This window comes from Taudactylus pleione, unplaced genomic scaffold (genome assembly GCF_031769625.1).
Source record: "Taudactylus pleione unplaced genomic scaffold, aTauple2 ptg000959l, whole genome shotgun sequence".
Lineage (NCBI taxonomy): Eukaryota > Metazoa > Chordata > Amphibia > Anura > Myobatrachidae > Taudactylus > Taudactylus pleione.
Genome location: NW_028285360.1, coordinates 3,965,349 through 3,986,622, shown reverse-complemented (window position 1 = coordinate 3,986,622; position 21,274 = coordinate 3,965,349). Strand labels below are relative to the sequence as shown.

The following is a 21,274-nucleotide window of genomic DNA, read 5'->3' as shown; positions in this document are numbered from 1 at the left end:
ATCATGTATTAAACCTTAGCTACCAAATAACCTTTATTTCACAGCAATTATAATAAATGAACAAACTTGAATCTTATACTTTAAAGCTTGAGACCTTTTATGTGAATATGAACTGTGTAAGTATTTGGGGTTTGATATAAAGACGCTAGTTAACTTGGGGCAAATGCATGCGCATGAAGCTAACAAACAGCGTTTTCATACAGGATCTTATCAATTCGCTAATGTGCGACTCGTTAACAGCGCAATTGTGCGTATTTATGTGTGTATGAGAAATGGTGTAAGATGCAAACGCATGATGCTAATAGTAACATCGCCATATGTACTTAAGTGTGAGTTTAGCTAAAATGGAGCTGGGTGGCCATTCGCAAAATGGAGTTTTGCGATCTGATTTACAAGATGGCGTCTTGCGGCCAGTCACAAGATGGCGTTGTTACGATCTCATTTTAAGCTGCTCTTATCTCAGCCAATTATCCAGCTTCGACACACATTTTGTAAAGTTGCTATTGTAGTGATCTGTTATGCTGCTAAAGCCTTTGGCTGCTAAAGTTAGTGTTCGTTTCAAGTGTTAGATTATAAGTGTACTTACAATTTAATAACTATGACGAAGTTATGCTGGAAATTTTATTAGCCATATGCACACCATGCATTCGCCTGATTTGCAGGTAATTTACTACTTCTGTTCTCATCAGATGCCTTGATTGCCATTGCGCAGTGTTTAAAAATTATTTTAGGTAATTTACTACTTCTTTTGTATTAGTTGACACTACTATAAATGAAGTAAGTTTTTTTTTTTTTTTTTTTTCCCTCTGGTGAATGTGTGATGGTCTACTCCCATCTCAATTTTTGTTTACCTTAGACTTTATTGCATCCCAATCTAGTGTGTGTTGAGTACTGAGTATCAGTGAACACACAGACACATGTTTGTAGCTTTACTTATTAGTGATCTGTTAGGCTGCTAAAGCCTTTGGCTGCTAAAGTTAGTGTTCGTTTCAAGTGTTAGATTATAAGTGTACTTACAATTTAATAACTATGACGGAGTTATGCTGGAGTTAAACTGAAAGAGAACATCTTGAAATCCAGAACACTTTCTGAAGGACAACAAACATACTTGTGGGAATAAGCCAGTTCACCATCATTAACAGCTGCTGTATGTATATCCAGGAAACTCTTTACTACACTCCCTGCTTAAACATTTCAAGTGCTGCCCTTACTGATTGCTCTTGTTGTTTAAAACATCTTTGGCTAGATTGGCTCTGTACATTGTAATTTTTGCATTCATGCTACTGAAAATCCTGTTTGTACTGTATTGCCTCTCTCCACTGCTTCACTACTAACTACTTTAACATTCCTTATTTTAGTAACTAATTCCTACACCCATTACTCATCTACTTCTCTTTATATTTCACTTTTGGAGCTGTGCTCATACATTGGCAGCACTGTTCTTTTACCTGTATTTGAACATCTAACCACATTTATCCACACTGTCCCTACATCACACAGCCTCCACTCCAGTTTTCACCTCACTCATTACCACAGCATGAACACCTTTACTTCAATCACCCCCCTTATTCAGTGTCTACATAATCCTCTGCTTTACCTACTTCTTCCACCACTATCCTCCCCCTCTAGTCTCCTCCACTTGCTGTTCCACCTTTTTTTCTCTCACCAGTCTCCCTTACAACCCTCTACTTCTCTCAACCACCCTTCCTGTTCCTCCACTCTTAACTACCTCCCTCCCTCCATGGATTTGCTACCCCACCACTAAGCCCTATTCCCTACTGTCTCTGCCGGTCCCCTCTAGGGCTGCCATAAGAAATCCTGGACCAGAGTATAGCAACATCCCGGGGGTGCCTCCCTGGAGGGGGCATGGCCACTGAATGTTGGGCATGGCTGCACCTCTCTGTAGGTGGGCCTAGCATGTAAGTAGTACCCACTCACAGGAGCATGGCATAGCATCCAGCAGCCGGGACTATAGTACTCGCTATTAGGATGGCGGGACAGTCCCATAATAGCCACATTTTAGCTGGATGTATTTAGATGCTAAAATTTAACAGACAAAAATTAAAGGGCAAACTACTTTATTTTGTACATTTCTTATGCAAATAACACATAAATAATATCTATTTTTGTCATATAGATGAATGAAGCACTTCAATTTTGACATAACACAAGGTCATCTTATACACATTCCGCAGCATACATCCTAACCCACTGCTCCATGCTCCTTCCTCACTATCTACCCCTTCTGTGTTGCCCCTGTCTGTCTACCCCTCCTTTAGAATGTAAGCTCTCACGAGCAGGGCCCTCTTACCTCATGTATTTTTCATCCTTTACTTACATCGTTATCTACTCTATCCTCCAAATGTTTATATACCATGTACTTGTCCTGCAATGTCTTGTACTGTATGTCAGTGTTTTCTTGTTTTGTTCAAATGTTTATGTACTTTGTAAGGCGCTGCGGAACCCTTGTGGCGCCATAAAAATAAAAGATAATAATAATAATGACATTTTCACCAAGTGTCCACAATAACCCATGCAATCCACACATGCAAAGAAATCAAACCATATATGTCCATAAATTAAGTTATGTGAAATGAAACAGGGAAAAAGTATTGAACACATGAAGAAAGGGAGGTGCAAAAAGGCATGGAAAGTCAAGACACCATCTGAAAGCTATCAGTAATTAGAAAGCAATCCTGCCCCTTGTCAATGCAAATTAATGTAAACTGGTTCAGTCTCAACTGAAAGCCTATAAAAAGGTGTCTCATTACCAAGGTGTCACACAAGAAACATCTCATGATGGGTAAAACTAAAGAGCTTTCTCAAGACCTTCTTAAAACATACTGATGGCATTAATTACAGAAGAATTTCTGAAAGTTCCAGTGAGCACTGTTGGGACCATAATCCAGAAGTGGAAAGAACATAATTTCACCAAAAACCGGCCACGACCAGCTGCTCCTCGCAAAATTTCTGACAAAGGAGTGAAAAGCATTATCAGATGACTTGTCCAAGAGCCAAGGACCACTTGTGGAGAGCTTCAGAAAGACCTGGAATTAACAGGTACAATTGTTTCAAAGAAATCAATAAGTAATGCACTCAACCGCCATGGCCTGTATGCATGCTCACCACACAAGTCTCCATTGCTGAAGGAAAAGCATGTTGAAGCTCATTTAAAGTTTGCTGCACAACATTTGGACAAGCCTGTGAAATACTGGGAGTATATAGTCTGGTCAGATGAGACCAAAATTGAACTCTTTGGATGCCATAAAACACCATTTTTTGAGGAGAAATTACATTGCAAATCACCCCAAAAACACCATACCAACAGTGAAGTTTGGAGGTGGGAACATCATGGTGTGGGGCTGTTTTTCAGTATACAGTACTAGCATACTTCATGTAATTGAAGGAAGGATGAATGGAAAAATGTAACGAGACATTCTTGATTAAAAATCTGCCATCTACCAGGATGCTGAAGATGAAACGAGGGTGGACATTTTATGTATGTAAAAATATATAATCTGCACACCACAGTTCTTTTCTGTGCATTTACGTGGATGACACCCAGAAAAACACATTTCCTGTATGGAGAGAAGCGGCTGAGATCTGTCCGACTCAGAATTGCCTGGAGATGCAAAAAAGATTTGTGTATGTTTGCTGCAGCGCATACTCAGTTTGCTAAAATTCTCTAGATGCTTCTGAATTCGGAGCTGCAGGTGTCTATATCAATTTAAGACTAGGTGCAGCACACACAAGGCATAGTGAATTTCCCAGCATTGGAGAATCTGTTATAAGAAAATACAAAAAATTATGAAACAAAACTCTCCTAATTGCCATATGCTGGGCCACCAAGACTTATTTGTGGGCCCAAGTTCTATAGGGTGGTGTGATCAGATGCTTGCGGGGCAGGTTTGTGAATCAGAATCTCACTGTATTTTGTGTGAGAAATACAGTAAGAAGACTGCGGAGGGGATTCGCAGGGACAGAACTTTATCGCAAGCTCTGTCCATGCAAGGGATTTTTGATAAATTCCTATATTTCCTAAATTTGCAATTTAGGCAAAAATATCACACTACAATCGAATTTGAAATGTGGATTGTAGTAAATAGGACCTTATGTGTGCTGCTGCGGAGTTGGGTATGATATCCCAGCAGTGACCATTCCGACGATCAAAATCCTGATTGATTTTAGTGAGCATTCTAACCCTAACCGTCCCCTATTACAGCCTAACACTAACCCTGCCCCTAGTGCCTAAGCCTAACCGTAAATGTTACCCTAATGCTCACCATCGGAATTCGTCTGGATTCTGCTGCCGGTATTGTGACAGTCGGGATAATCACCCCCGGGATCCTGACTACATCCCCTGCTGTGAAGTGCACAGAGAATGGTGAACATGCCACTTCTCCATGGCTGGCCAAAGCCCCCCTTCCCCCTTGGTACTTCTGGTCTTGTGGTTAAAGGAATATATTTGTGTATGTGGTTTGCAAAAACTAGGAATATCGTCTTTCCTGTGAACAAAAGTTCACTATTTATATTGTCCTCATAGTATCTTACAATATTCTATCTTTTCATTACTGCTATAAATGTCAGTGTTCTCCCCAGGCTGTTTTCTGCGAGCGCATCGTTAGATCCAGTCAGAGCGAGGCAGTGGGAGCGCGAGCGGCGAGCAAGTTAAGGTAAGTTCTGGGCTGGGACTGGGACCAGTCTGGGGGCATTGCCTAAGGGGCCCTATTTATGCCTAGAGGCACTGCATAAGGGGCCAGCCTGGGTGCACTACATAGGGGCACTACTTCAGCCTGGGGGCAATGCATAAGGGCAAAGCAGAACTACAGGGGGCACTGTATAAAGGGGAAAACTACAGGGGGCACTGTATAAAGGGGAAAACTACAGGGGGCACTGTATAAAGGGGAAAACTACAGGGGGCACTGTATAAAGGGGAAAACTACAGGGGGCACTGTATAAAGGGGAAAACTACAGGGGGCACTGTATAAAGGGGAAAACTACAGGGGGCACTGTATAAAGGGGAAAACTACAGGGGGCACTGCATAACGGGCACTTTTGACTGAGAGCCAGTGGGGGAGCAGCCTGAGACCTGTGGGGCTGGAATGGTAAGGCAGATACCTCTTTTCTTGGCGTGCGCATAATTGCGAAAGCCCCCACCCGGCTACTGCTTGATGCCACCGGCTGGAAACAATTTCTGGGGAGAACACTGTCACCCTGTCCACACTTAAGAATGATTGATGACATCTTAACAGAAAATTATTCCAAAATCACTCTACGTATGGATTTGTGGAAGCTTTACATATACTGTAGATCCTGATTCAGAGATGGACGGAATTGCCGCACACAAGCGGTTGTGCAATTCCGTCCATCTAAAATGCAAATGCAGAAGGAGGTGTCAGACACCACCTTGCTGCATCTGCATAACCCCAGCGCTGCGACTGAGATCATAATGTTGGGATCACCATCCGAACAATCACGACCATTGGTCGCTATGGCTCATTTGTCCGGGCTGCGGTAGCTGAAGCTTACCGCAGCCTGACCCATTCCCGGCAGCTTGCAAGATAAGGAAGTCCGCGAGTGAAATCGCAGATGAAGGGCTGAACATGCACAGTACACCTCCTGCGCATGCACAGTCTTCCCACCATCGCAGATGTGCGCTAACCATCGTTTTAGCATACATCTCTGAATCAGGTCCGTAGTGTGATGGGGCTTTTCTATAGGAGAGCTCACTTCGGTGGAAGATCAACCAGTTGTGGAGTTAGACTGGTAGCATGTGGATCTGATTAACTGAGACATTGTTACAAGATTTGATTAGTGAGAGAGGGTGTCTGATATTTTTAGGTAGTGAATTACGGTCTTTAACATTTAATTTGGTTCACAGATTTTGCAGGCTTCTTCATTTTGCAACATTTAGAATATTTTCTATGCAATATTTGTACTTTACTTATGATAAAAATGATCTTTCAATATTTATCCAGGGTAACAATCTACAGTACCACGGTCTGCTTGCTACTGATAGAAAATATCTAAACCTTTTGCAGCTGAGACTTGTCAAAGTCCTATAAATTCTCATATACTTTCTATCGTGAATTTGCATTATTTTTACGTCATTAAGACAGTTGAAATGTGGTATAATGGTACACAATGATAGCATTATTTGGTGTACCTGCAAAGTCCCTAGTTGTGCAGACACACCCCACCGCTGCTCCTTAATGCTTTATTCCATCGTATACAGACTGTGCTCCTCTTCACGTCAGGGACGAGACTATCGTGATGTCGTGCTCCGTCTCTGCCACTCACACGCAAGTCGCTGACCTGGGCAGTACAGCTGTCAGCAGACCAGCAAAGACTGTTCGGCTGCGGGCCCCTTTATCCCTGCTGCACCGCTGATGGTTCCACCCCTGACCTGATGAACTATCTTTATCTTACATCGGAGTGGACATTTTTAGTAATCCCCAATCCTGACCAGTGAATTTCTAGAGGCTGAAGGAGGTTTCTTCTTCATATTAGTGCATTTGCTTAAAAAATAAAATAAAAAAATAAAATACTCCAGCTGTGTTTACAGCCTGTAAGCCCCCCACCCCAATCCATCAAGGAAAAGTTATTTTATATTTTTAGAATGGATTGCCTGGAAGCAGTAGAGCCAGTAATTCTTTGCATTTCAGATTTTGCTTTTAAGTGCTTTCATTCTACTTCCTGGTATGATTTGAGAAACATAGGTAATGAACCAATGCGGGGTTGTTCCAGTGCTTCTATGATCTTTAGTCTCAAGATGTGTGGGTTATTTTACCAAATATAGAGTACACTGAGTCCATAAACAGACACTCCAATATGATATGCTCATCAATTGTTGAATGTAATTGAGCCTTGAGTAATATTGTACCATTACCCACTGGTGATTGCAGATTTCACTGTTGGCTTTTAAATCTTCTGGTAGGTGATCCTCAGGATACTCAGAAAGGGTTATGGAAAAAGCAACATAGTGTCTACTGTTAGGTATGGTGAACAGGATCACATAAATCTTTCAAGATTGTACTCACCCTTTATAAATGTGTAATTTGCCCTGAACATTTATAATCCTGATGTCCGTCGGTTTAATAGTAATGTGATAGTCTTGTTATCTCATTGCAGAGAGGTATAAGGCTCGGGCTGGTTCTGAGCTGCCGGAAAAGCTCCACTCTGCCCAGGCCAGAAGAACAGATAATTGCATGCGCCACTACCTGTGGGTTTAAGTAATCTTAATGTCCCGGGTTTGGTGCCTCCAAAAATAATCTCTTTAGGGATGGTGCTCCCGATTTTTAAGAAGACATGACCAATATATAAAAAATTTACTTGAACCATAAAGCATAAAACTTAAAGTAATTGCAATTAAGATTAAAATATAAGTATTAAAATAAGAACAAAAATACTAAAAGCAAAAAAATAAATTTGATAGAAAATTAGAAATTCAAGGGTGCATCAGAGATTTGTGATTCATGTTGCAGCTATTTTGAGGTTACTCTTTTCCCATTCGCTCCTGCATTTCTTATTTTCTATAATTTTTAGTATTTTCTGTCCTTATTTTAATACTTTAATTGCAATTTTTTGTTTTCTTCTTTAAGACTAATGTATCTTCACCTTTTTGAATGAATAGTATTTTTTTTTATATATTGATTGTGTCGTCTTAAATTGGGAGGACCATCCCTAACACTATAGATTATTTAAGGCATTATACCTCTCTATAATGAGATAAGAGGAAGCACTCCATTACTATTAAATTAATAGACATCTAGATTATTAATAAATGTACAAGGCAAATTACACATTATAAAGGGTGAGTACTAGGGAAGTAGTGAAACTGCTAGGATCAGTTGCAGGCAGGGTGCTGGGGACCGAGGGGCAGTAGCGTGCGCCCAAAAAGGTGGCGTGGCCGGTCGGTGAACGGGGTACAGACCTGCCGATATCACTGTTGTGGGCGGTGTGGCCCCCTAGATGTCACTAATAGGGGTAGGTGCTGGGCTTCCCTGAAGCTTCTCCTTAATGTGAATATATGCCATGTGCATGCGCATAGCATCTATTCACGCGGTGGTAGAACGGCAGCGGCCAGGCTGTTTTAGCTAAAGGGGGCAGGGTTCATTTTGCCTTTTAAAAAATCGGGCAGGGCGCGGCGCCCTGCTCAAACAGCCTGGCGTGAACAATAGGGAAGTCAATCCGCGGGATCCCAGGGTTTAGCCTCAAAAAGCCTGGGATTTTAATCCTAAAATTGGAGGCACCAATTATCTGTTCTTCTGGCCTGGGCAGCGCTAGGCTCTTCCAGCGGCCTGTGCCGTGACCTATAACTGCAATGCAGAGGAGTAACGTCATAGGTTACGCGGCCGCATGCCAGTTCACCAACAGTCAGTATCACAGCCTGTTTAAGGGAGTCCCAGGGGTCAAGTGGTGGAGGAGTACTGAGAAGGACATCACGGTGCGCAAGAGAGAGGTAGGAAAGAGCTGCATGAGGGAGGGGAGCCACATCAGGGAAGATAAATTGCATTAGAGGGAAGAGCTGTATGAGTGAAGATAAGCTGTGTGAGGGATAAACGAACACATTTCATGCGTGTCTCTGCTGGCTTCTTAGAGCATGCTCTTCAATTCCGGGAATACCGGGATTGAGATTTTTTTTCAACCCGTATCCTGGGATTACAATAATTGGGTGGGATTGGCTCCCCTAGTGAGTACGATCTTGTAGGTTTTATTTGGTCCAAATCACCATCATTGACAGTGCAATCACCAATGGGTAATGGTGCAATACTACTTTTACGGTGAGCATATATCTTAAGTGTGTGTTTTTGGACTCGCATTGTACGATATAATTGTTTTCCTTTTTTTTTTTACTTTTTATTTGGTAAAGCAAACAATAGAATCCACATCAAAAAGAATAAAACTTATATATCAAAAATGTCTCAGCAGTTTTGTAAAGCTAGGCATGGAAACCCAAAAACCAAAGACATGGGGGAGGGGGGAGAAAGGGGTAGAAGACAGGTATATATCAAACAATACCCAACACAAAAATACAAATGGTAAGTGATGGACCAAGCCTTACCAGGCCACAAAGGCCAAAATCCGGTAAGGAGGACCCCTGGACGGCAAGGCAGACAATCTGTTTAAGAACCCTGTACGCACAAAGAGAGCACCAATCGAGAGGGAGATGAGCGATGGCTTTCTCTCAAGAGCCAGGGGCCCCATACAAGTTCAATTTTGTGAGGCCAATTGTGTAGGTAGCATGTAATCTCTTTCCATGCTAGAAATATACCAAACGTAACTCACAAGGACAGAAACTACGGGAGGGTCAGGTTATCTCCAATTTCTAGCTAATAAAGATTTAGCCACAGCTAAGATATGGGAGAACAATTTGTTCAGCAGAAAATTTATATCTGGAAATGGTCATGAGAGCAGGAACACCCATAGATTCAAAGAGAGCGAGAGGCCAGAGAGGGAATTGATAATTGAGAGAACCTCCTTTCAAAATGGAACAATTTTGAGGGCATGTCCACCAAATGTGGAGATGCGTTCCTCTGTGGCCACAGTTCCGCCAACAGCCCGCAGCAGAGGTAGGGAACATTTTGGAAAGTATGTCCGGTGTGTAATGCCACAGATGGCAAAGTTTATATGCAGTTACTTTGTGTTGAGATAGTGAGGGAGCTATATTCTCCCTCACTTCCTCCCAGCAGCAGTCATCCGGAGGTGGTCCCAGATCCCTTTCCTACTCCTGCTCAGGGCGGCCCTGAGGAACAGACGTAACATCAATAGGCAAAATTTACGAGGGCTGATTAAAAAGTAATGAAACTGCATCTGTTCTTCTGTCCCATAAGTAGATGTGGCAACATCATGCTGGTTATTGTGAAGCTCATACATCTGTGTGTCTGAACCTGCGGTTGGACTGCCGTAGTCTTTGTTTGGTCACAGCGAGTGGAAGATTCTTAGTACGTTTCTTCATGGCGGGTGAGGAAGATATGTCTGTGAGATTACGTTAGAGATGTGTGATTGATTGAATTTTATGTTAAACTTGGAAATAGCTGAAATGAAACTCATGAAATGTTACGGCAAGCATACGGTGAAGAAAATTAGCCATGCTGCAGTGTTTCGGTGGTGGAAGCTTTTCAAACAGGGTACTACACGAGTGACTGATGAAACCTGTTCTGGGAGACCATCCACAGCGATTACAGATGTCAACATTGCCAAAGCTGCGGAGATGTTGCAAAATGACAGAATGGGTTCAGCATATTCTAACAAAGGAACTGAAAATGCATTGCGTGTGTGCCAGGTGGGTACCCAGAAATCTCACAGAAAAGCAGATGCGACGACTAGTTGAATCGGGCAAGAACACCGTTCAAATGTTGGAGAGGATACCGGATTTCCTGACATTGATTGTGACGAATTGTGGATTCATCATTATAATCCTTAATCCAAACAGTCCAGTGTATAGAAACACGCGAATTCGCCTCTGCCCAAAAATTCTGTTTCCTCTGGCATCTAAAATCATGCTTCTGCTGTTCTTTGATGCGCATGGTATGATCTTACAGCACTGGGTTCCCCGTGGACAGACAATTAATGGTGACTAGTGTGCAAACGTCCATTTGCGTGGAGCCATGAAGAGGAAAAGACCACATTTGCTAAAAAAAAGTGGTTTTTGCTCCAAGACCATGCCCAACCACATGTTGCTTATGTTGCATTGGCAACACTGACTGAAATTAATGGGACGCACTGGAACACCCTCAATATACCCCGGACTTAGTGCCCTGGGATTTCTGGGCATTCTCATCTCTGAAAAAACAACTGCATGGAAAGTTCTCAACAGACGATGAAGTGAAAAATGCCACAGCTGCAACACTAAAAGTGATGTCACAGAACAGTCTACTTCACGTCTTTTGAATCATTTTTGAAATGCTGAAAAAAATTTATTGAATGTGAAGGACGCTACTTAGAAAAAAAAAATGTTCAGATCCTGTGGAGTCATCTGAGTCTGAATCTAAAAATCAGTCTCATTACTTTTCAGTCTACCCTCGTAGATAGAAGAGATCATTCCCCTGCGAAGTGGCCAACTAGGGAAAATAATTTCAAAAGGGAAGAGGGCATACAGGACGCCTGGGGAAGAGATCTGAGAAAGTGACGGACATTGAAGAATTTGAAAAAGGGAGGGCAGAGGGAAGGGAATTCCTGCTTAATATCATCTATAGAGGCCCAATCATTAGAAGGTGAGGTCTTAAACTAAGCAAGTTTGAGCCTGCTGCCAGAGCTTAAAATGGGGAGAAGAGACCCCAGGTGGAAAATTAGGATTGTTCCATAGTGAGACAAGAGGATAGGAGGGGGTAGACAGCTTGTATCGGGAGCAACAAAAATCCCACAAGGACATACAGAATTTAACAGAGAGAAAAAGTTTAGAGAGAAAGGTCAATGATTACGAGATAAACCCCAAATAGAAGCCAGGAAATGTACACCTAGGTATTGGGCCTTTAAATCTACCCAGGATATAGAATCGGGAGGGGCAAAGGTAGCTGCTACCTGGCTTAAGTGACTAGCCAGATAATATAATTGAATGTCTTTTAATTCCCTACCCCCCCATATCTAGGTTGTTTAAGTATACTCCAGGCTATCCGAGGGGCCTTATCATTCCAGACAAACCGTAATAGAGAGGGTCTTTAAAATTTTTATTTTGGACTTTCATTGGAAGGGTTTGAAATAGGTAGAGGAGTTTAGGGACCAGATTCGTCTTGCTAGCAATGATCCTCCCCAGCCAGGAACTGATGTATCTTTTCCAAACTGTGGGATCTCTATTTAATCTTGTCCAGGAGCTGTGGAAAGTTTTCAAGATCTAGGAAGTCCTAATGAGACGTGTTTATATACTCCGAGATACTTAATGCTACGATCCTGCCATTTAAAAGTATAAATCAAAAGTAGACTCTTCACCTTGGAGGAAACCTGGAGCAACATAGCCTCAGACTTAAAGAAGTTAATTCTATAGACTGAGAGATATCCATACTCCTGATATGGCAGAGGGCCAGAAGTGAGGTTTGGGGGTGTGTGAGAGGGACAGTAGAACATTGTCTGCAAATAATGAGATCTTAAATTCCCGAGATCCCACCTCCACTCCAAGGACCGAGTCAGGTTGCTGAATCATAGCAGCTAAAGGTTCAGTTAATAGGGCGATGACCAGGGGCGACAACGGGCATCCCTGTCTAGTACCATGAGCTCAAAGTAATCCATTTGTAAGAACTCTAGCCGTAGGAGAGGAATATAAAGCGAGGAACTCTGCTGAAAGGCAGTAGGCTTTTGAGGCATTAAATAAAAAAGATCACTGAATGCGTTCAAATTCCTTTTCGGCATCTAGAGACAACATAATCAAGGGAGACTGCCTATGCTTAACAATTTAGGCAGGGTCAATCGCTCTCCTGGTATTGTTCCTGGCCTGACGGTCTGGAATAAATTCCACCTGATTATAAAGTCATAATTTATCAGGTCAGGAGAACATCATTCAACCGTGTAGCCAAAATCTTTGCATAGATAATATCAGAATTAAGTAGTGTGATCAGCCTATAGTTGGCACAGTCACGTGGGTCTTTTCCCTGCTTATGTATCACCACAATTCTCTTTCAACATTGTTTTGGGAAATGAAGCCCCATGCAGAATAGCATTAAATAGGGAGCAGAGGTGGGTGACCAGGACAGCAGAAAATGTCTTATAATAGGCTGCAGAGAAGCCGACAGGGGCTTTAGAGGATTTCTGGGCCTTAAGGACCTCAGCTATCTCCTCATCCGTTATATCTAAATTCAGTTGTGCAGCTTCCTGTTGAGAGACCCTAGGAAGCCTGGCACATTTTAGAAACTCCGTAATATCATCCATTACTTGGGTCCTATTCCGGAGCTATTAAAATTGTATAGCTCGGAATAGTAAGAGTGGAGTTCCTTGATGATGATAATAATAATCTCAGGATTATAAGAAAGGGTGCCAGAGAGAGAGTTTTAATTATAAAATTTCGCCCTAGCTGTACGTTTAGAAGAAAGACCAGAGTAAAAAACGAGATCTTGTCTATGGTGCCAGCCGTGGGAAAAAGAATGCCAGGTGTTTGCAAAGGCCGGATCAGGGTGTTACACCCTACAAGGGGGACATGGCCAACAAAACTTAATGACTAGAGCTCAGAGTCAAGTTACAGGACCGAGAGCAGCCGATTTCTTCACTGACAATACCTTCGTCCATTTGTGACTAAAACTTGTTGAGGAGTAGAGGTGGGGTCTGGAGAGCTGGCATCGTGACTCGAGGTCGTATTGCTCGATAAGGGGGACGGAGAGGGAAGTTCCAGGGTCTCAAGCAAACAAGAGCCTCCTCCAAGGTGCTGACTGAATGAAATCTATTTTAGTGCCATATCAGAATGGGGAAAGGAAAAACCCCATTGATAACGTCTGTTGCCTCTAAGTAGGGACGTGATAGCTTTAAAATCCTTCCTCTTCAGAAGTGTAGCTGGCACAATATCTTCATAGATTTGTAGAGAAGTACATCTGAATGACACCAAGGGGTATTTTTTTCTAGCCTCACGCAGGATATCCTCCTTAACGGTATAGTAGTGGCACCGGAGAATAACATCCTTGGGTTGAGACGAGTCCTTTGACCGAGGGCGGAGGGCCCTATGCGCTCTGTCCAGCAAGAGATGGTCTTCAGGGGTTGCAGGAGATGGATGGGATAATAGCTTCTTTATGTATTCATCCAAAGAGGACCTTTTGATCTCCTCAGGGATACCTCCTGAGTAGGTTTACGCCTGGCTCTGCTTTCCTTATCTTCCTGTTGGTCTTGAAGGAGAAGCATATCCTGCCTCAAGCGATGGAGTTCTGCATACGCTGCCTGCTGAGAAGAAACCATTTCATCCAGGTTAGACTCAAGGTGATCAGTTCTGGCACTATGATCGTTCAACTCGGCTTAAGAGAATTAACCGCCTTATGGACCTCCATCTGAACTGCTTGAACAGACCATGGAAGAGACTGTAGATCTTTGTGGGTTAGAGGAGAGGGGTCAGAGTCCTCCGAATTGGAGTGGGGGGGTGGGGGTGTGTGTGTGTGTGTGTGTTAGAGTTTCCAGTCGCTTTTACTGTCAACAACATATCCCAAAATCTCAAGAAGTTTGCATAAGTCTGTTTCAACCCCCCATACCCCATATGTTTCTGGCCTAGGCATGGTCCTTAGAGAAAGAAATGTAGAAGTGTATCTTTTGAAAATAGGTAGGTAGGTATTGCGAAGTAGTAGGAGTTGCATTCAGTCCTCACTGTAACATTATAAGGTGAAACTTGGAGTCCAGACCCGCAGGGGACTGATAAAGTATTGCATCTTAAGAAGCCACTTTAGCAAGGGTTTGAGAGGAACAATAATCCTTGAAATCCTGTACAGGAGTATGAATACAGCCAGAAAATCTCATCCCTCAGATATAGATCCTATTGTGCAACCTCCAGCAGACTTTGATGGATAAACTGCTTGCAGTAGGTGAATCTGCCTTTTAGCAGCTGCTGGCAAAATGGGGGAGGAGTCCTGGATGCAGGCACCCAAATTTCCCGAAGCTAAGGAGGCTCAGAGGTTAACGATAATAGTTTAGAAGCCCCCCTCTAGAAGCTGCAGCAGTTACAGCTTCTGAGACCAGTCTGCAGCAGAAGGGCTCTCAATTCAAGATGGATGGCTGCTACAAGCTGGAACTCCGGACCCCCAAGAGAGTGGAGCGTCCTCTGATCAAGCAGGACAGGTAGGTCGCGGGTTCTGCGGCAGGTCAGGGGAGGTAGGTACGTCTGCCAGAAAGCTAGTCAAAATGGAGAAACTGGGCGGTGGCTGTTCAGGCCGCGGCAAAATCAAGGTTGCGGCTTCTGCATCTCAAGTGGGCCTCAACCGCGGGTGGGCACTGAGACCATCTGGAGTCTTAGCGGAGGGGTCTCCGAGTGCAGAAGAGACAGGGAGATGCTCAGGAAGCAAAATAGAGGGCACTGAGACCCTCCGCCGAAAAAAAAAAAAAACTGAAGAAAGGAGGCGGCAGCAGGAGCTTCAGGGGGGCACGTCCTGCCTTGTTGGTAGCTAGACCACACCATTTTTTTTTAAACCCACACATCTTGAGACTATAGGTTGGGGAAGCGCTGGAACAACCTCCCATTTGATTAAATCGGATATTGTTTATTTAAATAAAATTTTATTTTAATTCAACTTTTAACATTTTCTAGGAACGTAGGGGTTGAGTTCCAGAAGTTCGAGCTGCATACTCCTATCCTCGTGTTCGCGCAAGTTTTCTTCACTTCCCTTAAACAATGACTCATTTTATTCTGTTAGGATGGATTTGGAAATACTGACCAGCATGACACTTGTAATGAATGTTCATTTTTTTTGTTTTTGTGTTTGTTTTCTCCATTAGACTCCTCCAAATGTTACATTTGAAGTACACATGGATTTGGCTGCATCTTTTAACAGAAATGAGAATAAGTATCAGCTACAGTTGATTGAAATCTGTAAAAAGGTAGACTCCAACTATTATTTTGTAGAGAAGTGCTTGACCATAATGTGGATTTCAATGTATTCTCAAAGACAATTTAACACTAGTTGTTACTTCCACATACCACAACACATGCATCCACATGCTACAGCACATGCCATTCTGGGCTCCCATGCTTCCACATACCTCTATTATTGTTCCCACTCTTCTGCTAGAGGAGCGCTCTGCATGGAGGCCTAACCTCCGGCATGCACTTCCTGCGCATGCGCTGCTACACCGTGTGTCTTTCTTCCCCAGCGTCCTGTATGAACGGACATGACCCTGAGTTACTCACTACAGGGAGCCCTACAGATACTACTTTGCCCTGTGTCACCACTGCACAGCACAGTAGAATTCCGCTGTCATCCTACAGTATGCCTGCATACTGTATAACGCCAAGCACAGTACAACGCCCAGCATATCCTATACGCTCCAGATTGCAATTTGGGGAGTTTGACTGGGGCGGTACCCCTGTCAAACCGTAATGCAGGTGTCCTAAGGCGAGCTCAGGGAGGACAGAAACCTCCCGTGGAGCAGAAGAGCTGCATACAATCTACAGACCTTGCCTGTATTACCCTATGTCCTATGCTACCTGTTTTTACCTGTTCATAAATCAACACCTGTTTGCATGTTAGTCCACACAGTAGACAACTTATTCGCACACCACTGCGCACCCAGCACCACTGTATACTCTGCCAATATATTCTATAATCTTTTTTGCTTTCTAAAATTTTATCCGTTATCACTCATCACTGCTAGGACCATGTATGGGCTAGCCTGGCTGTCATATTTGCGCTCCTCTTTTGCTGCAGTGCCGTCCTGACTTCTCCGCTGCCGTCCTTCTCAATGGGGGCAATTCAATTTAACGCGAATTGAATAGCGCCGGGAGCGAGCTCCCGGAGCTATTCAATTCAGTGCGCTGTGTGGTCTTAGAATGACGATTTTCGTGCCTTAACAAGGGTGTTAAGGCGCGGTAACCGGCATTCTCTGACCAAAGTACCGGGCGCACGGCTGTTAATAGCCGCGCTAAACAGGAAAACATCTGCGCATCTGGCACTTGGTTGGATTTCTCCTCGCATCCCCAGGGGGGTGTGAGTAGAAATCCTTAGCCTGCCCAAACAGCGCGATGTATTGAATAGCTGCGGTAGCTCCCTCCCATCGCTATTCAACATCGCACCGAATTGAATTCCCCCCAATGAGCTCTAAACAACCATGCGCAGAAGGAAGTTTTTACGTGTTTGGGGCAGCGGGAAGTAGGGGAGCGACTGTTGTGCGAGAGATCTGTGATTTGCATTGGAAATCTCAGTGCTGATCTCTCTCATTCTAGGGAATGGAACGTTTTGTTGGGAGCTGCACCCTTGACCCCACACGTTGCGACACTCTTGACACTTGTGAATAGTACTGAGCAGCACTGCTCACTTTGGTCCTAAGTGCTGACTTTGCCAGCCAGGTGGCACCTCTGCTGGTGCCTGCACTTCAGGCTGCAGCACATGCTACACCCGTGTGCCTAGTAGCTACACAGTAGAGAGCTGGAGGAAGGTCCCACCACCTCACTCCCCTCACATCTCTTGCTAGTGGTTGACCAGATACCACTGTCTCTCCTCTCCCTTAGCTCGTCAACTGCTGATGTCACTCAGTTGGGGAACTACTGTACTAGGCAGCAAGTGAACACTCAGTTCTTGAAGTTGTTGTGTTGGAAGCAAGAAAAATAGGCAAGGATCTGAGCAACTTAGACAAGGGCCATATTGTGATGGCTAGAAGACTGGGTCAGAGCATCTCCAAAATGGCAAGTCTTGTGGGATTTTCCCAGCATGCAGTGGATATCACCTACTAGAAGTGGTCCAAGGAAGAACTACTGTAGCACTAATTGCTGAAATAGTTAAAGCTGGCTATAATAGAAAGGTGTCAAACATACTGTGCATCGTAGATTGCTGCATAGCTGCAGACCGGTCAGAGTGCCCATGCTGACCCCTGTCCACTGCTGAAAGTGCCTGCAATGGACACATGAGCGACGAGAGCCGACGATGGAACAATGAAGAAGGATGCCTGGTCTTGATAAATCAAGTACAGCGTTTTTGTCACAGTGTGTGTATGTGAGATAGATAGATATCTATCTCTACACGTACACACACACGTACACGTCCCTGCCAATTGTCTTTGTCCTATGCTAAGTATTGTTTGCTTTTTTCCCCTGTAGGAAGGATCACGTTATTAGTTACTAGAATAGCAATCATTCTGTGTTGCAAAGCCGGATGTATTTGCTTCTAAAATGTCCACAAATGTACATGTGGCATAAAATATAAACGTATACATTGGTTTGGAATGGCCCAAAGTCAGTTAGACAATTAGGCATTGTTAACAGTTGTTCTAAATGCCTCTTTTGCAGACTGAAGCAGCATCAACTAGCTTTAGATCATGACTTGTGTGCTTGTTCATACAAAAGATAGGTGCGTGAAAGGTGGGCATAAGACATTTTAAATGTAATAAGCATGCCTCAAGCAATGTATAAGAAATTGTTGATTATTTTTGTTATATTCTTAAGTACCGGTCAAATAGTTATATGTATAACATTGGAGTCAAACAAGGGTTGCTAACCTTTTTAATGCATTCCCATTTCTCTAAATGCAGTATGATTTTCCTTTCGATGATGATTCAGTTGTGAACATTGAAGACCTCACATATGAAAAGCCTAATGGTAAGAAATTTTCTGCTCTGGTAAGCAATGTAACAAGATATTCTATAGCACATGTGGCTGTGTGTGTGTATGTATTTATATACTGTATGCTTGTGTGTGTATTATAAGGGCACAGTCGTGCCCTTATATTGAGGCTGAATCTAAAAGAAAATGGAATTCTCCCATAGAGAACTCCGGAGGGGGGGGGGGGGGGGGGGAGGCATGGAGTTTAAGGGGCTACACCTCAAAAGCTATTGGAGGTACTGAGCTGAAATTTAGCATGGATGGGTAGAACTGTCGCTCGGTGCTGTATTACAAATTTCATGGCAAAAAAAAAAGAATTTGGGAGTAATCTAAAGTTCCAAATGTCAGTTTTTCTGACGCTCCCAATTAGGACCACTTTTCTGCTGTTCTCTATGGGGGATTTTTGGGAAGGCATAAGTCAGGGTAGGGGGCGAATTTAGACTTTGGGTTTATTTTATTAGGTAGCTGTAGTTCCAGGGTAGGTGCTTTTTTGGGGTTCTGGTAAATTAGAAAGTTAGTTTCTAAACTATTACCTCACAAATGTGCCATTATACAGTTAGAAAGTTTCAACTTGTTGTGCAGCCTCAGTTGGTGCCTTCAGCAGCTGTACTCACTGTGACTTCACTTGGGTGCACCAAGATGGCTGTCCTTTGCGATCGTTAGCAGTGCTAGGACCCAGCAATGGTAGCGGGCGTTAGCAGCGGCGGGGACCCGGCCATCAGCGGCGTCGGCAGTGAGGGACTCAGCAGCAGTGCGGGCGTTGGCGGCGGGCCTGGATCCGAGAGACAGCTTAAATGCTGCAGTACGCCAGACGTTGGGCGCTTAAGCCCTGGCGGGTTGGCGCCTGCCAGGTGAAGATGCCGAGGCCCTGGCGGGTTGGTGCCCGTCGGGCGAAGACAACGAAGCCCTGGGGTGGCGGCGGCCACACAAGAGCTTAAAGGCTGCCGCCCCACAGGAGAAGACGCAGTAAAATTAAATATTACAATATTAGAGTGTATTGTATTTATTTAATATTTTTTTTACAGGTGCCAGTGGACCCTAATGCCTTGCATGCTGGTACTTGTGGTTGTCCAAGTACTAGCATGTAGGGGAGGCTTGCTGGGACCTGTGGTTCACCTGCAAAAGACAATCTTTTTTTTAACAATACACTATACATATTCAACCCGACACCCACCGCCCAGGGGTGTCGGGGATAGCCCCAGGCTATCAGCCTAGGCCTGGGGTGCCTTGGACAGGGGAAAAAACCTGACAACATGTCCCATTAAGACTTCTAATGGAGCGTACACACGGTCAGATTTGTCAGATTTGTCAGACTTGTCAGATTTGTCAGATGAACGACTGAACGATTGAACGATTTGAACGATTTTACCAAAGTTTTGAACGATTGAACGATTTTTGACTACATTAAAATGAATGGAATCGTCCAAGTCTGACTGCAAACCCATCAGATGTCAGATATCGTTATCTGACAAACGGGAACGCGCATCGTTGATCGTCCATCGTTCAGGCATGTCAGATATGTCAGATTTTCCTTCAGATATGAACGACTGAACGATTTTTAAATCGTTATCGTTCAAATCTGAAGGAAAAATCTGACCGTGTGTATGCACCATAAGACATGATCTGAATTTTCACAAAACCTACTGAAGTTCTGCCACACAAACTTAAAAAAGCAATGAAATTCCGATCATTAAGGCTGACGCCTTAATCGACGTGTTCTGTGCACAATACAGATATGGTATGCCATCACATTCTGTGGTTAACTACAGATTCAGCACTCTCACAGAGTGAGCTGCGAATTCACACAGTGTGCTCATTGGAATACAAACATGCAGTCTATGCACCTTAGGTCTGAGCAGTTATGTGGCACACACATACCACTCAGTGCCCACAATCTTCCCATTCAGTCACCACAACAACCCCACTGGGTTGCTACATCCTTTATAGGATATTAAGTAAAATTCAAGCACTTCAATATAGAAGTCTGGCTATCTCTGGGATTGTCACTGAACAATCACTGTGCAGACTTGGGAACAAGGTATGACCCCCTCATTAATTAATTTCAAAGCTGCTCTTTGAGAGGAATTGATGAGGGATCACACCCTGCCAGTGATTGCAAATACGCGCTATAGCACGTATTTTCCCCGGCATTAAGGACCGGGGACTCTCCTTTAAAAAAAAAAAGCTGGGACTCGCTGTGCCGCGGCCAATCCCTGTCAGGGATTGGTCGCAGCACAGCGCGTTTTTCGGGGACAGCGCCGCCATCTCTCCTGCAACTGGCCGGCGTCACTGTGTCCTCACAACACGGTCAGACACTAGAGAGATTGTAGCTCCCTCCTTTGTCTCCATTCCTGCAGCTGCTATGCGCAGGCCCACCTGGTGAGATGGTCTCTAAGGAAATGGCCGCGGCCATTCCTCTTGTGACTAGGAAGTTAATGCCTGGGCTGGGCTCTGGAGTCTTGACAGTGCTACTGGCAGCAGATATGTATCTGATACTGCCTTGGCTGTTGAGGTAAGTTGTTTAACGGGGCCCGGTCTGTGGGTAACAGCCTCCAGCTGTTATGGAACCACAAGGCTCAGCATAATCTCACCGTCTCACAGTATCTACTGTGGGTTACAGGCCCCAGCATACTCCCCAGATCTCTCCGAATGCTATAGGGACTACATGTCCCAGCATGATCTCCAAATGATATAGGACTAAAAGTCCTAGCATGCTCCAATGAAATAGAACTACAAGTCCTAGCCAGCATACTCTCCTGCTCTTTTCCCTCCCTGTGACTCAGCAGCAGCGCGTCTCCAGGGCCACGGCCCCACTGTCCTGCACGCATCACTAACAGCGCCGCTGTCATTCAAATAGGCACCGGTCATGAGCCAACCGGAGCTCACAGATCAGCAACCAATCGGCAGCAGCTGCCAGTCCGCAAACTCAAATTGGCTTACGCACAGTGCCAGATTTGTATGACAGCAATGCTAGTTTCAATCTAGGGTTGCACTGAGTGCCGGGCTGGTGCAGCTGTCTGCTGATGCAGCCGTGGTGGGCCAGGCAGCAGGTGAGGGCTGCTAGAG

General features: G+C 44.1%; 1 protein-coding gene across 1 annotated transcript in view; it reads left to right on the top strand.

Moving 5' to 3' along the window:
* LOC148473178 (uncharacterized) overlaps nucleotides 1-21,274 on the top strand; it is a 99,912-nt gene that overhangs the window by 11,708 nt on the left and 66,930 nt on the right. Inside the window, exons 2-3 of the mRNA XM_088459957.1 lie at nucleotides 15,394-15,495; nucleotides 18,139-18,205. Coding sequence (XP_088316083.1) covers nucleotides 15,394-15,495; nucleotides 18,139-18,205 — 169 coding nt within the window. The remainder of the gene's footprint in view (nucleotides 1-15,393; nucleotides 15,496-18,138; nucleotides 18,206-21,274) is intronic.